General features: G+C 38.4%; 1 protein-coding gene across 1 annotated transcript in view; it reads left to right on the top strand.

Annotated features, from left to right (window-relative positions):
* The window catches only part of SENP1 (SUMO specific peptidase 1), a 76,705-nt gene extending 62,358 nt beyond the window's left edge, over positions 1-14,347 (top strand). Inside the window, exons 16-20 of the mRNA XM_056800629.1 lie at positions 4,826-5,029; positions 6,154-6,233; positions 8,608-8,692; positions 9,052-9,147; positions 12,673-14,347. Coding sequence (XP_056656607.1) covers positions 4,826-5,029; positions 6,154-6,233; positions 8,608-8,692; positions 9,052-9,147; positions 12,673-12,735 — 528 coding nt within the window. The 3' untranslated portion in view covers positions 12,736-14,347. The remainder of the gene's footprint in view (positions 1-4,825; positions 5,030-6,153; positions 6,234-8,607; positions 8,693-9,051; positions 9,148-12,672) is intronic.
* Positions 14,348-15,385: the final 1,038 nt, after the last annotated feature.

Consider the following 15,385-nt stretch of genomic DNA (forward strand, 5'->3'; position numbering starts at 1 on the left):
TTCTTCTTTAACTAAACGGTTTTGGAGTATCATATTGTTTAATTTCCAATTGGTTCTAGATTTGGTTTTCCATGTACCATTACTGATCATTATTTTTATTGCCTTGTGATCTGAGAAGGCTGCATTTATTATTTCTGCTTTTCTGCATTTGTGTGCTATGTTTCTGTGACCTAATGTATGGTCAATTTTTGTGAATGTGCCATGTGGTGCTGAGAAGGTGTATTCCTTTTTATCCCTATTTATTTTTCTCCATATGTCTATTAATTCTAATTTTTCTAAGATTTCATTCACTTCTTTTACCTCTTTCTTATTTATTTTTTGATTTGATTTAGTCTCCCACTAATATGGTTTTACTGTCTATTTCTTCCTTCAATTCTCCTAGTTTCTCCATTAGAAATTTGGATGCTATATTATTTGGTGCATACATGTTGATTAATGATATTTCCTCATTGTCTAAAGTCCCTTTTAACAAAATATAATTACCTTCCCTATCCCTTTTGATCAGGTCTGTTTTTGCTTTGGCTTTATCAGATATCATGATTACCACTCCTGCCTTCTTTCTGTCAGTTGAGGCCCAGAAGGTCTTACTCTATCCTTTAATTCTGACCTTGTGGGTGTCAACCCGCCTCATGTGTGTTTCTTGAAGACAACATATGGTAGGGTTTTGGATTCTAATCCATTCTGAAGGCTTCCATCTTTTTGGTCATTTCTGATTCAAATTCTTCATGGGTTTGTGGAGAGTTTCCATTTCCTTTGGAAGGTTTCAGAGCATTTTCTTTGTGTATCGTCTTCTATCTCCTCTGTATTTTGTATTTTGGCTCCATAGAATGTGTCCAAAGTCGCCCCTTTCTTCTTATTTTTCTTGGAATTTTGGGGCTTCTGTGCTTCTGTGGAGTTTGCCATCTCTGAATGGGGAGGATTAGCTTTTCTTATCTCTGTCTGGTGTTCAGAGGCTTTAGTCCTGGGCAGATTGTTGGTTCTATGAGCTTTCCCTGGGTTAAACTGAGTATGCCTTCAGGCAATGACTTTCACTGGAACTGGAATGGAAGGGTCAGACCAGGGGGCCACACTCTCCCCCGGTTCTCTCTGTTTCCCTGCTGCTTTTGCTTTCCGGAAGTTGCCTTCAGAATAGCTGGCCGTGAGGCTGTTTTGTCGGCCCTGAGGGTTGCTGTTGTTTCAGAGGACCATGCTCTCTGAGCGGGGCGGGGCTGCGGCTTCCCGGAGCCTTGGACTCTGCACTCCTACCCCTTACGTCCGAGTGATCTCGGGTTCTGGCTTTTGAGGGGGGCCGTACCTTTTGATCCAGGTCCAGGTCCAGGAGGAGGATTCCCAGGGTCTATGCTGTTGATTGTTTTGAATTTCGGCGCCTTAGGAGCTTATAGTTTGAGATCGGTTGGGAAGGGTTTTCCGGAGATCTGAACTTTAGCTTTCTCTAAGCCGCCATCTTGACCGGAAGTCCTGAGGTCTTAAAAGGAAAGAAAGGTATGCTTATGTGGTATAAGATATTTATTTGCCTCACACTAACCATCTAGACAATAATACTTTCTTCCTTGTAGTTATATCAAGAATATTTATTTATAAGGTTCTTTAAATTGATAGCTTTCATTTTTACTTCATCCACATTTCCCAATATATCTCTACTCCTCTCCCTCCCCTAATGTCCACTTAAAACAAACATCCCTGGAGGCAGCTGGGTAGTTCAGTGAATTGAGAGCCAGGCCTAGAGACAGGAGGTCCTAGGTTCAGATCTTGCCTGACACTTCCCAGCTGTGTGACCCTGGGCAAGTCACTTAACCCCCATTGCCTAGCCCTTATCACTCTTCTGCATTGGAACCAATACACTGTAGTGATTCCAAGATGGAAGGTAAGGGTTTAAAAAAACAACAACAACAAACATCCCCTATGATAAATTATGAAAAAGAGGGAGAAAAACAGATCAATGAAACTGACCTATACTTTGAGTCCTACATTATATTCAATGTTCTATACCCATAGTCCCCAATCTCTCAAAGAAGGGAAGGAGGTATACTCTTCTATCTGTTCTTTGGAACTAAGCTTAGTGACTAATTTCACAGCATTCAATTTCCATTGTTTTGTTGACACTTTTTCCAAGTACATTCTAATAATTGTTTATTTTGTTTTCTGATGGGTTTGCCAGGAGTTGAGCCAGTACTCACTTTTATTTGATTCCCCCATTTTGTGATTCCCCCACAATTTTATGATTGTCTTTATCCCTTGTTTGGTTAAGAATTGTCCCATTAGCCATAATTTAGAATTATGACTTTTTCTGCAAGTTTTTTTTTAAATGGTGTGACCTTTTTGATCTAATTTGAGTACCTACTTATTTGGAGTTTATATGGTATAAAATATTGATATATATATATATATATATATATTTTAGTGAAACTGCTTTTCTGTTTTGTCAGAGTTTGTCAAATAGGATGTCATTCCCCAAGTCCTTTATGACCTTTGGTTTATTGAAGCCTGCTTAATTGTTTGATTGTATTTGATTCTTGCTTATCTAGTCTGTTCCACTGATTTGCTTTTCCATTTTTAAAACTAGTATCAAATAGTATTGGTATTTTACAATTTGGTTTCAGTTCTGAAAGCACTATTTTTCCTTTATTACGACTACTTGTTTTCATTAGCTTCTAAATTTTTCAGATTCTAAACTTTTTTGTCCCATTATAGATGAAGAGTATCTGTTCTTTTCTTTTCTAATTTTTAGATGAGTTTTAATATTCAGATCATGTATGTATTCTTAGTTTATTTTGTAATATGGTATAAAATGTTGGTCTAAACCTAAATTCTACTAACTTTTTAGTTTTCCCAAATTCTTATTAAATAGTTGGCAATGTTTGTGGTTGTCTCTGCCTTGTCAAAACTATTACCAGAAAATCAAAACAAAACCAAAAAAACTGTATTACTCAGAGGACATACATAATTTTATCTACAAAAAACAGATGTACCACAGAGAACCTTACTGATATTTCAACAGGGAACAGTAACCTTACAGTCTGTATGGGTTTGTTAGGAGTTGATCCAACATTGGTCTTTATTTGCACACATACATACCCAACTCCCCCTTATACATCAAGCATTAAGTATTTCTAGTTATTACCCTGAAGAAAACTGGTACCTTCAAGAAGAGCTCCCCCACATTATTTTGTAATAACAAGGCTTGCATTTTCAATTATCTTCTAAAACATCAGGATTACGTTGCTTTTAGGATACCTTGTCACTTCAGTTTTCTAATACTTTCTTCTACCATTTTGTAAACAATCATTATTCACTTACTTTATCTTGCAATGTAACACAAGTATTTGGGTTCTAGCTACTTTATTAATGTCACTTATAAAAGACAATCTGAGTGGAAAGGGAGATTTAATCTCTTGGTACAACATGGTATTTTCTGTATTTTGTTGGACAGGTGCTATACTTGCTTGACAGTCCTTCCTTTATCAGTAATTCTTTCACTAGGAATAGAGAAGAGACTTGGAATCACATTACCCTCCGGGGCTAGATAATGAAAATTCAGATTCTATACAAAATCTAAGGGAGACTCAGCCCATTTAAATTCTTGAATGACTACTGAAAATATGTTGGGCATTACACAGCCTTGTAGCCTTGGGGCCTTCTGGTCCCACCATTGCACAGTCTTTCTTAGGTCTGTGGGCAGTATGGTGTCCTTGCCCAGCCCAGTTTCTCTACACCACCCACCCACCATTGCGGTTTGCTACTGCCCAGCCATCGGCAACTGTATTGCTTTTCTCTAGACCATGTTCTAGTGTGTTCCTGGCAGTGTTCCTTGCTGCCTGCCCCAGTGTATAGTCGCCTACTGTTGGCTTAAAGGGCAGTAGCTCACTGCTTTGGCATCCTGGTGTGTAAATATTTGTCAAAGGGTGGGGGTGTTTTCTCATTCCCCAAAAAGCATTCTGAAAAATGTCCCTGTTTTCTTAGTCATATTTCCAGGCTGTGGGTCAGGCAGCCCATTCATTCCTTGGCTGTTGGCAGACACTGGCCTGGCCTCAGCTGGCCATAAGCAGCACGCAGCAGCTTTCCACACTATCACCTTAAGGCTTCTGTAGCAGGGAGTCCTGGATTCATAGGGAATAGTGGGATATGTGTTCACCATGAGGAGAACATTGCTTCCTTCATTGGAGGAGTCATATATCTTCCGCACACAGCTTTCCTATCCCTTCCACCCCAACTTAATATTGGGGGCATAATTAGGATCAGAAAAAAAGGGGGACAGTTAATAACTAAGAAGGCTCAGTGGAGACCTCGAGTAGCTCTTAATTGTGGGCTAACGTTGTCATTTCAGACTTGAGGTAGAAATGATTTCTATGTCATGTTTTAGCTTTCCTATGTCAAGTTAACACTAATGTCACCATCATGTGCTTTGAAACGGTTTTTCAGTATTGGTAATGGATTTACACTAGGACATCTACACTTTCACCTAGTTCTCCTTATGAAGCTTTATAAGGTGGTTGACTAAACTGAGGAGTATAGTCATGGAGCAGAGTTTGTCTTTGGTCAGAATTAAACCTTTGATCTTGGCCTCATTAGGACCATTCTTTTTAAGTGCAAGCTTAAGACATATCGAAGATTTGTTTTAATTGCCAGCACAATCCCCTTTAAGAAGGTAACTTAATGTACTTGATTAATCCCCATGCATATCTCTTTTTGCTTTTCTACCAAGTTTCTCATTGGTATTGAGACTGAATTGATTGGGGAAGTGTTCTACAATTGTTAGTAGCTTTTTCTATATATAGCATAACTGTTTAAAATTAATACATTTCTACAAACTCTTTTTCTTCCCCAGATCATCAATTTCTATATGAATATGATAATGGAGCGAAGTAAAGAAAAGGGAATGCCAAGTGTTCATGCATTTAATACCTTTTTTTTCACCAAATTAAAAACAGCTGGGTATCAGGCAGTGAAACGATGGACAAAGAAAGTGGATGTATTCTCTGTGGACATTCTTTTGGTACCTATTCATCTGGGAGTACACTGGTGTTTAGCGGTGAGAACCTTTGATGAATTTTAAAAGAAACATGGACATAATAAATGAGCAGAGGTTCTTCATCTTCTTCATCTTCACTTGGGACCAAGGAGAAATTAGAATGATGTTAGAAGGAAGACCTTCCTGTCAGGGTTAGGTGACACTAGACAACTTGGAAGAAAACTAGAATTTCCTTTGGTGAGGATTAAAAACAAAGGGCATCTAGGGGAATTGCAGGTAAACAAAGAATAAAGAAGACATCCCAGGAGGGCTATACCAACTCAGAGGGTTAGTGACTTTTTTTTTCCTACCTGAATCTTTGACAATAACTCACCTTGCAAGTCTACTGATTTAATAATTTATGTTACTAGTCATAATAATATAATTTATATGACTAATCATAATTAGTTCAGTACATTTGCAAAGTTGTTCAAAAAAATTTTTTAAGTTGGAAAGTTAAAATCTTTCACAGTTTACTGTTGATTTATTTACTTTTTAAAAGTTATTCAGCACATACGGTTTGCAAAACAAAGATAAACAATATATTCCCTGCTCTCATGGAACTTCGAATCTAGTAAGGAAAAAACATCTACACGCATAATCATAATGTAAGACACTGTGGTAAGTGCTTATGAGGAACAAAATGCTGAGTTCTGAGGACAGAAATATTCTTGATGTAGGAAGCATCAGGGAAGGTGTCATGGTGGCAATAGAAGAGTAAATATTAAAAGACCATAGAGGATTTCTGTAATAAAAGAACAAGACTAGTATCAATAAACATTTATTAAACACACACCTACTATGCGCTGTGCTAAATGTAAGGTATTACCATTAATTATTAGAACATAGTCATGTGATATTACTATCACATTTGTCAGAGCAATTCCAGAGGTACTTTACTCAGATTGCTTTTTTCTCCTTGATTCACATTTTGCAATTGGAAAACTTGAGTTTCATAGAGAATTGTAGATCATCTCATGAGGCTAACAGATGGTAAGGCTTCATGTTGAACTCTCTATGCCTTTCTGTCACTCTGTCATGAATAATAGAGGCTTAGCTATGACCCACAAAGTTCCTGGGGAGGAGGGCAAGTTCAGAAAGTCCATTTTGTTCACTTTGTAAATACAGTCTTTTCTTACTCTCAGGTAATAGACTTCAGAAAGAAGTACATCACCTATTATGATTCAATGGGTGGAATAAACAGTGAAGCCTGCAGGATCTTGCTGTAAGTAAGGAAATATGAACACAGATAATTAAATATCAGATTGCATGTGTGTTATTTTTCAACTCTAGACATAAGAGAATGAATGTGATAATCCAGATCTATTTTTCATCAGAAATTGGGGTATTTGGTATGAATGCAAAGTAAATTTACATTTATAAGTATATAATGAGTTCAAGTTATACCTCAGATACCTGTTGGCTCTGTGATTGTGGGAGTCATTTAAACTCTCAATATTCCAGGCAACTCCTTAAACTAGATTACAGAATAGATGCCCTATACAACCTGGTAAAGAGAATCCTCATTGGGAATTCCCTGTGCCAATGAAATTGCTAGGTCCCTTCCCCAAAAACATTTATATATAAATAAAATGTAATAATAGTAATAATAATATTAAAAATTCAACTGGATAGGGAGACACCAGGAAATAACTTTTTCATTGTGCCAAATCAGAACTATTAAAGTCAGAAATTATCTTAGAGGTTCTACTTTGTTATATGAGAAAGAGCATTTATTAAACATCTTCTATGTTCCAGACACTCTGCTTGGTGCTAAAAATACAAAGACAAAAGTGAAATTGTTCCTGCCCATAAGTAGTTTCAGGCTAGTCAGGGGAGGCAAATTCATACCTAGTTCTGTACGAAATAGTTAAATAATTTGGAGGGTGTAGGGGTGAGATTGGAGAGTTAAGAAGGTGGATTACCTAAAATGGATAGGCATAGGAAAGAAAATATAGACAACTTTTTGTAGGAGTTTGTGAAGAAGGATGATAGATGGAGGATGATGTCAAGGAGTTTTGAGATGTAGAGAAGAGGAAAAGAGGGAGCTCATGGCAAATGACCTCAATTTTCTCAGTGAAGAAGGGCATTAAGCAGTACCCTCCGTTGTAAAGGTGGGTAGAGGGATTGGTGTAGGAATTTGAGGAGAGTTAGAAAACTGCTATGGTAAATGAGATAGGATCCAAATACAAAATTAGTAGCAGAACCTAATTAGCATTGTTATATGACTTCCTCCAGCTCTGTTCAGCAGGTTGTGAATGGTAGGATTGTGGGAGTGATCCTAGATATTTTTTTAAACCCTTATCTTCAGTCTTAGAATCAATACTAAGTATGGTTTCCAAGGCAAAGGAACAGTAACCTAGGTTTGGAGTTTGTAAAACAATCAATGACAAGACAGGGGAGCAAGGGATTCAAGATTTGAATATATTAGTATAGTATTGTATTATATCATATCATATCATATCATATCATATCATATCATATCATATCATATTATATTATATTATATTATATTATATTATATTATATTATATTATATTATTTTATATTATATTATATTATATTATATTATATTATATTATATTATATTATATTATATTATATTATATTATATTATATTATATTATATTATATTATATATATTAGTATAGTGTTGACCTGGTTAACTAAAGGATTAAGACTAGGAAGGAGAAAAGTGAAACCAGTTCAAGGCCAGAGAGAATCCTGAGGAGTAGAGGCATTGGAGGCCATAGGGAGAACAAAAAATAAGTTTGAAAGAAGTGAGTTGTATAGAGATCAGATTATGATTGGAATAAAGGTATTTCATAGTTCTTAATCACAAAAGTTGGGAGTGATAGCAAGATCAAGAGTGACTATCTCTGAAGATGGAGTGGAGCAACAGGTCATGGGGGCCAAGTAGGTTAAGAACGAGAAGGTTAGCATGTTTGAGGGAACATCAGCATCTGGGTTCAGTGTTCTTTGGTCTTTTAAATCTAAATAACAGTTTAGGATTCTTGCTTTCATATTATAACTTTGCTCTCATGACCCTGTTGATGAGGGTGAGTTGGACTTCAGAATTCTTTTCTCTCACAAGATAATCACATTTAGTAATAGTGTTCAAAGCCATCCTAATCATCATCATTGACACTTTGAGAACATTGATACAAAGACTTCTAGAAACATAGTTCCTAAAACATGTCCCCTAAATTCAATAGAACTAAACTAATGAAAAAGAAGTAGAAACTGATTCTTGAATACTGATGAGAGAGGGAAAGAGATCACATTTGACTCTTTTCTATCTTTGATCACATGAAGATATGAATTTGATTCTCAAGCATTTGGTATGATTTGAAAGGCAAGCTGTGACCCCAAGATTTCCAGAGAAAATGTAGCAGTTCTTAGGTTCCACTCAGCCCCGCCAAACCCTGATTCATATTTTCTCTGAGAAGATAGGCTCTTAACAGTAGAACTGTTTGGAAAATAGATAGCTATGATTAGACTTTTCCGTAGCTCATATTTAAATCATTAAATTTTGAAGCTGGAAGGAAATCATTTAGCTCAAATCTCTTATTTTAATTGTTCTCTTTCAACTCCTGTAGGCAGTACTTAAAGCAGGAGAGCCTTGACAAGAAAAGGAAGGAATTTGATACCAATGGCTGGCTTCTCTTCAGCAAGAAAAGTCAGGTATGTTTCCTTCTGTTCCATTGTTGTGTCCTAGAAATCCTGGACTGGGCACACCAATTTAATTTCCCACCAGATCTTCCTCTCTGTTCTTGGTCTCAGCCTTAGCAGTTCTTCCTTCAGGTACTGGGACTCCAAACTCCCTGCCTCCTTTGCTAAGAGTATCATCACAAAGGTCAGAGCAGTTAGGTGAGTTCTTGAGGACTTCACCCCAGCTTAGGTGTCCAAGGATCAGATGGCCTGATCTGGCTCCAATTTAAATGATGGTTAAAAGAGGGCTGAGGAAATGCACTCCTTGAGGCCCAGTTAAAATCTAGTAGTAGAGGAATAAGGAGTTAATTGAATGTCTGTTGTTCTTTCAGGAAATTCCCCAGCAAATGAATGGGAGTGACTGTGGGATGTTTGCCTGTAAATATGCTGATTGCATTACCAAAGACAGACCAATCAATTTCACACAGGTGAGTGAGTGACTCTGAGTATGGCCATGAGGAAGGAGGTCTGGAAAGCCTTCTTTTCTGTCATTGGGCTGCCCCAAACACACACACACACACACAATCTGTCTCTCCCTTTCCCTCCCTCCCTCCCTCTCTTTCTCTCTCCCTCCCCCACAATTGGCATGACCTTTAATATTCTTTTAAAGTTTGAATGTAGTAGTCACCGATCATTCTAGATAACATGAAAGGGATGGAGTGGACAAAGTAAGCCCCAGATAATCCATTAAGGGATCACAATTCCTGTTGCAAACTAGAAACTTCAGACTTAATCAGAGCCTTTTCTCTTTCTTCCCATCCAAAAATGAAAAAAAAAAATCAAAGCAACAAGATTTGTGTTTTACTTGAGGTTTTGGCATAGATTGGGAAAAAAACAACAACAACAAACCTTACCTCAATCTTTGGAACCCCAGTTAACTCATGGGGCTCTTCCTCTTATATTAAACTTAGCATTTTAAAAGGATTTTGTGTTTTCCATGGCCTCCAAATGGCCCTAGGGACAATTGTGACACATTATCAGAAACCTTATCTCACTTTGTTGATTCAGGAAATGTCAAATAGTTAAGTTCCTGAGTGTGTTATGCAAAAGAAATGAGAATCAACCAGGAAATTTTGGAATAATATAATAACATGGAAAAGACAAAAAAAAATATGAATTAAAAGTAGAATCTAGGCTTGAAAAGAATGAGCAGAAGACAAGAGCCCTTAGGCAGTGTTATGAAGAATTATTTGAGGCCTGAGCAGTGTGTGAATATTTCAGACTAGAGAGATCAGAGTTAGGGAAGTCACTTCATAAAAGGGTTGATATTTGAGTTGAGCTTCAAAGAATGATTTTAGCAGATGATGAGGAAGAGGAAGAATAAAGGAAGCAGTTTGAGCAAAAGCACAGAAGCCAAAGGAGTATTGGGGGGACAATGAATAGTCCAATTTGTCCGGTGCTTAAAAAAAGATTTGGAGTGAAATAATGTGGGATAAGCTTGTAGAGGTAGGGTACCTTCCCATTATGGAAGGACTTCATTGCCAAACAAAGTGGTCTGAACTTTTACTCAGTTTATAGTAGGGAAACATGAAGATTTTTGACCAAGGAAATGACATTGCCAGATCTGGCCAGCAAGATGACAGAAGGTTTGGAAGGAGAGGTTAGAAATAGAAACTATTTGCAATAGTCAAGGTGGATAATAATGAGGCTTTATATTATATGGTAGTAGAGAGAGAGAAATCGATGGGAAGGAAATTTTAGAAATTTAGAACTTGGTAAGTAACAGAATATAAGAAGTTAAGAGGGGGAAGCTGGGTAGTTCAGTGGATTGAGAGCCAGGCCTAGAGATGGGAGGTCCTAGCTTCAAATCTGGCCTCAGACATTTCCCACCTGTGTGACCCTGGGCAAGTCACTTGACCCCCATTGTCTAGCCCTTACCACTCTTCTGCCTTGGAACCAATACACAGTATTGACTCCAAGATAGAAGGTAAGGGTTTAAAAAAAAAAAGAAGAGAATAATAATAAAGAAAATTTCATTTAAAAGCCCAGGAAAGTAAGGGAGATAACATTTTGAACCTCGAAGACTTGAGTGAATGTTGGTCCCTTCTATAGAAATGATATAGTCAAAAGGAATATCAAATTTATGGGAAATGATGATAAGCTTCATTTTGGATATGTTACATTTGAGATGTTTATATATATATGTATACACACACACACACACACATATATATACACATATATATAATACATCTATTAGAGATGTCCTTCTGGTCTTTGGAGTGAAGGTCAGAGCAGAGGTCCAAGTTTGGGACAAGAGTTTGAAAGTCATCTGTTTAGAATGGAGGCCAAGGGAATGAATCTGAATGCTAAGAGAGAGGCTGTAGGAGTACAAGAAAAGAAGAACTGATGAGGAGGTAGAGAACTGGCTAGAGAGGGGAGCCCCAGGACTTTACCCAGTTTGTCAGCAGTTTCAAAATGTAGCACAGTGGGTCATTGAAGCATAATTGATGGAATCTGAAAAAGTGATTCAGAATAGGGGGAAGCAAAATTGCTGGTGGTGAGGAGGACATCAAGGCACTGCGTATTGGCAATTTATTCCAGAAAGAGCTGGATTCATAGGTGGCTGGACTGATAGAATATTCCAAGCAAGTCTTTTTTCTTTTCTTTTCTTTTCTTTTCTTTTCTTTTCTTTTCTTTTCTTTTCTTTTCTTTTCTTTTCTTTCCTTTCCTTTCCTTTCCTTTCCTTTCCTTTCCTTTCCTTTTCTTTTCTTTTCTTTTCTTTTCTTTTCTTTTCTTTTCTTTTCTTTTCTTTTCTTTTCTTTTCTTTCCTTTCCTTTCCTTTCCTTTCCTTTTCTTTTCTTTTCTTTTCTTTTTCCTTTCCTTTCCTTTCCTTTCCCCTTTCCTTTCCTTTCCTTTCCTTTCCTTTCCTTTCCTTTCCTTTCCTTTCCTTTCCTTTCCTTTCCTTTCCTTTCCTTTCCTTTCCTTTCCTTTCCTTTCCTTTCCTTTCCTTTCCTTTCCTTTCCTTTCCTTTCCTTTCCTTTCCTTTCCTTTCCTTTCCTTAGGAATGGGGACACCTGAACATGTTTGAAGGCCAATAGGAAAGATCCAGTAGAGTGAAAAAGATTGAGGTTGGGTGAGAGAGGAGAGGATAAATGACTAGAGCAAGGTCTTAGAGGAGATGGGAAGGGAGGGATTCAAGAGGACACAGTTAACCTTAGCAAGCAGTGAGATACATCTTCCTCTGGAATGGGAAGTAATTCAGTTCAGCAAATACTGAGTAGGAAAGTATATATAATGTTGAGTGAGAAGGTTTATGTAGAGTTTAGAGTTCCTGCCCAGGGACCATGATCTCGGTGGAGCAGAAAGCTATGCCATCTAACATTTGGACTTGAAGTTATCTAAGAGATTTGGAACACGAGTAGCTGTTGCTGAGACAGGAGCCAGCAAGAAGAGAGTAGAAGGATTAGCAGCTACTGGGGCTTGTACAAGGTGATTCATTGTAATGTATAATAGGTGAAATCAATTTGATTTGTGGCTTCCTCCAGTGATATTTGGCCAGCTGAGGAGTAGAAACAGAAAGTGGATGTTAGGGATCACCTAGGATTGAAGGTTAGGCTGAACAAGCAGAGTTGGGATCCTAAGATAGCATCTATGGAAACTTTGAAGTGTGATACACCACGGAGCCAAAGCTGAGGATGAGGGAATTGAAATCTATTGCTTTTCAAGTATTTTGGACTCGCCCTGCATCAGTGAGAGAGCTACAGAATCATTTCAGGTGGAATGTTGGGAGAAAGCTGGAGTGAAATCCCCTAAGGACAGTTAAGAATATACAATTTTAAGTAAAAGTAGGGACTGTTTCATTACTAGTGCATGTCCTGGTGAGTCAGGTGGGAAGAAGCAAGAAGAATAGGGCTGGAGTAGATGTGTTCTTGAATGACACTAATGTCATCTAAGGGCCCAGGGGAAACACTTGAAGGACCTCCTTCAGCATATTTCTTTGTCTTCCCCAGCAACACATGCCATACTTCCGGAAGCGGATGGTCTGGGAGATTCTTCACCGGAAGCTTCTTTGAGAGCCACCATGGCCATCAGTCACTGACCTTGTGGGGGACCAGCTCTGGGCTGTTTCCAAGAGACCTTGGGAACAACTGCTCCCACCTCCTTGTTTTGTTTGTTCATTGTTTGTTTGTTCATTCGTTTGTTTGTTTTACCCTGAAAGAACTTCCATCCTGGACCAGACCCTGGCAAGATGCATTCACAAGCACACCTGCCTTTCCTTTTGTATCTCAAAACCTATTTTTGCAACGTAACTTTGGTGCTGTGAAGAGAGAGAGTAAGGGACTTTCTCAAACCGAAAAAGACTGTTTTCCCCTTCTCAAATTATGCCATCTTCTTTTAAAAGGACTCCATCCACACCCAGTCCTTGTTACCAGAATGGGCCCTGCCAGTTTCCTCAAAACCTGAATAGGCTTGGAAATGATCTTTGTTTCAGATGTACTACTGGTGTTTGGTTGTATTGGGAGGTATGGGTATGCGTGCACCCATGCTTACCCATACCCAGCTGTCAACATTCATGGACAAGAATGTCTTTTTAAACTGGATCTTGGTATGTGCATGGACCACTGTTCCCATTCAGTGTCTCCTGCATGGAAGCTGACTTCTTTGTAAATTTTTTATTTTATCATCTCTCATCTCCTGTTCATTTCCAGTCCTTCATCTGAAGGGCAATGTACAGGTCCTGGACCCCCAGAACCCTTTCTCTGGATGTGGAGTTTTACCAATGAGGGGAGTTTGTGGGTTAGGGAGAACCACACAGGAAGCAGATTGGAGAAGCAACAAAGCCCCATTTTCACTGGCTTCCATTTCTGGCAAGGAAAAGGATCTCAGTCTTTAACAAAATTCCAGCATTGAATGAATGTAGGTCCAGTCCAATCTGTGGCAAGTTAGTTTAAATATATTTCTAACCACAGAGAATGTAATATATGTATTTCACAAGGAAATGCTTCTTTTTTAAAAAAGAAAAAAAAAAGCTGTGTTCATTAGTCATACTGCAGACTTGTTTCCATTTTCCAAATTTAGCTCTAGCATGCACAGAGCCTGGGCCTTGTATGCAGGGTATTCATGGGCTTTCTGACAGAACCTTTTGAAACTTGAATGAATTCTGACTGAGGAGAGGGTGGAGGGTGCAGTGTGTGGAGGGGAACGAGTTATTCAGTTCTAGGACAGGCAGGGTTTGAGCTTCCTGACTTGGGATGCTCTTTCTAGCACCCTCCTCCTGCCACTTAAGAGTCTCCTTAGGGTTAGGTAGTGAAGATGAACTGGCAGTGTCATTTTGTACTTGAGTTCCAAAGAAGGAACATTTTATACTTTTTCTGCATTGTAATAGGTAGTTTTGTATTGAAATCCTCCCTGTCCCACCTCTCTCATCCTATCCCTTCTCTTATGGCACTTTCCCCGGTCTCATTCAAAGATTTTATTGTTTTCTAAGCTCGTTTAGTACATTTTTGTATGTTTACCACAAGTTACAATTTTGAAATGAAAGTTATTTTTTTTAATATTCCATTGTTAACTGAATGTTGATGTGTCCACCCCAGCAGCCATCTTATCTCTTTACCAGTCTGCCTTCTTGGGAAAGGCCACTTGTTTTTCGTGTTTTGTATAGGAAATAAATGACTTTCAATGCCATGACTGTGAGCGCCCTTCAGATTCTCTTTCAGAAAGCCATTGGCATGGTAGTTGGCTGCAGAACAGATACTTTGCCTGGATCTCATTCTTTGTTGTATTAGAGAGGCCACGTGGTTAAGATGGTAGAGCACAGGATTTGGAGGCTTTGGTTCAAGGCTCAAGGTCTTACACTTGCTCTCTGTGTGATCTTGGACAAATGACTTCCCTTCTTGGTCTCATCTGTATGTACAATGGGGATCGACTAGATGACGGTTAAGATTCCTTTAGGAAGTATGACACAGTGGAGATGCACTAGTCTTGGAACCAGGAGACCTGCATTCTCTAGGTTCTTTCACTAGCAAGGCGCTTTGTTTTTGTGTCTCCAGTCGTCATTCTTCAGAGGAAGATAGAAACCTGACCTGTGTACCTTACAGATGAGATCATCTACAAGAAAGTGCTTTAGAACATAGGAAGGTCTGTACAAAGATTCCCCCTCCTTTAACTTTACGAGTTGGTTTTTTTTTCCAGAAAATATGAGTTGATCCTGTTTATGGCCCACATGATGGAATAGGAACAGGTACCTCCAGTGGTATAACCCATCTTATATTCTTCCCATGGATTAAAAAAAGATGCTCATTGCGTAATGGCATTTAATTTTTTTTTTAAATATACCCATACCTTCCCACTTAGAATTAGTATTCTGACTTAGACCGAGTAATGGTTCCAAGGCAGAAGAGAGTGGCAAGAGCTAAGTAATGGGGGTTAAGTGGCTTGCCCAGGGGTCACCCTGTTAGGAAGTATCTGAGGCTAGATTTGAACTCAAGACTAATGGCATCTTAGCTGTCTACCCAGATCCTGATTGTTGGGTAGAGGTGTATTCTCATTAGCCAAGTCTATGCTTTAGGCAGACAACAAGCAGACAAGTAAGTGCCTACTATGTACCAGGCATATATAGATACAAATATAATGAATGAAACAATCCATACTCTGAAGGAGCTAACATTTTATGGATAGAAGAAGACAAAGTGGGCAGAGAGGGTCCGTTACTAGGCAGCAGGG

The sequence above is a fragment of the Monodelphis domestica genome, chromosome 5 (genome assembly GCF_027887165.1).
Source record: "Monodelphis domestica isolate mMonDom1 chromosome 5, mMonDom1.pri, whole genome shotgun sequence".
NCBI classification, from domain to species: domain Eukaryota; kingdom Metazoa; phylum Chordata; class Mammalia; order Didelphimorphia; family Didelphidae; genus Monodelphis; species Monodelphis domestica.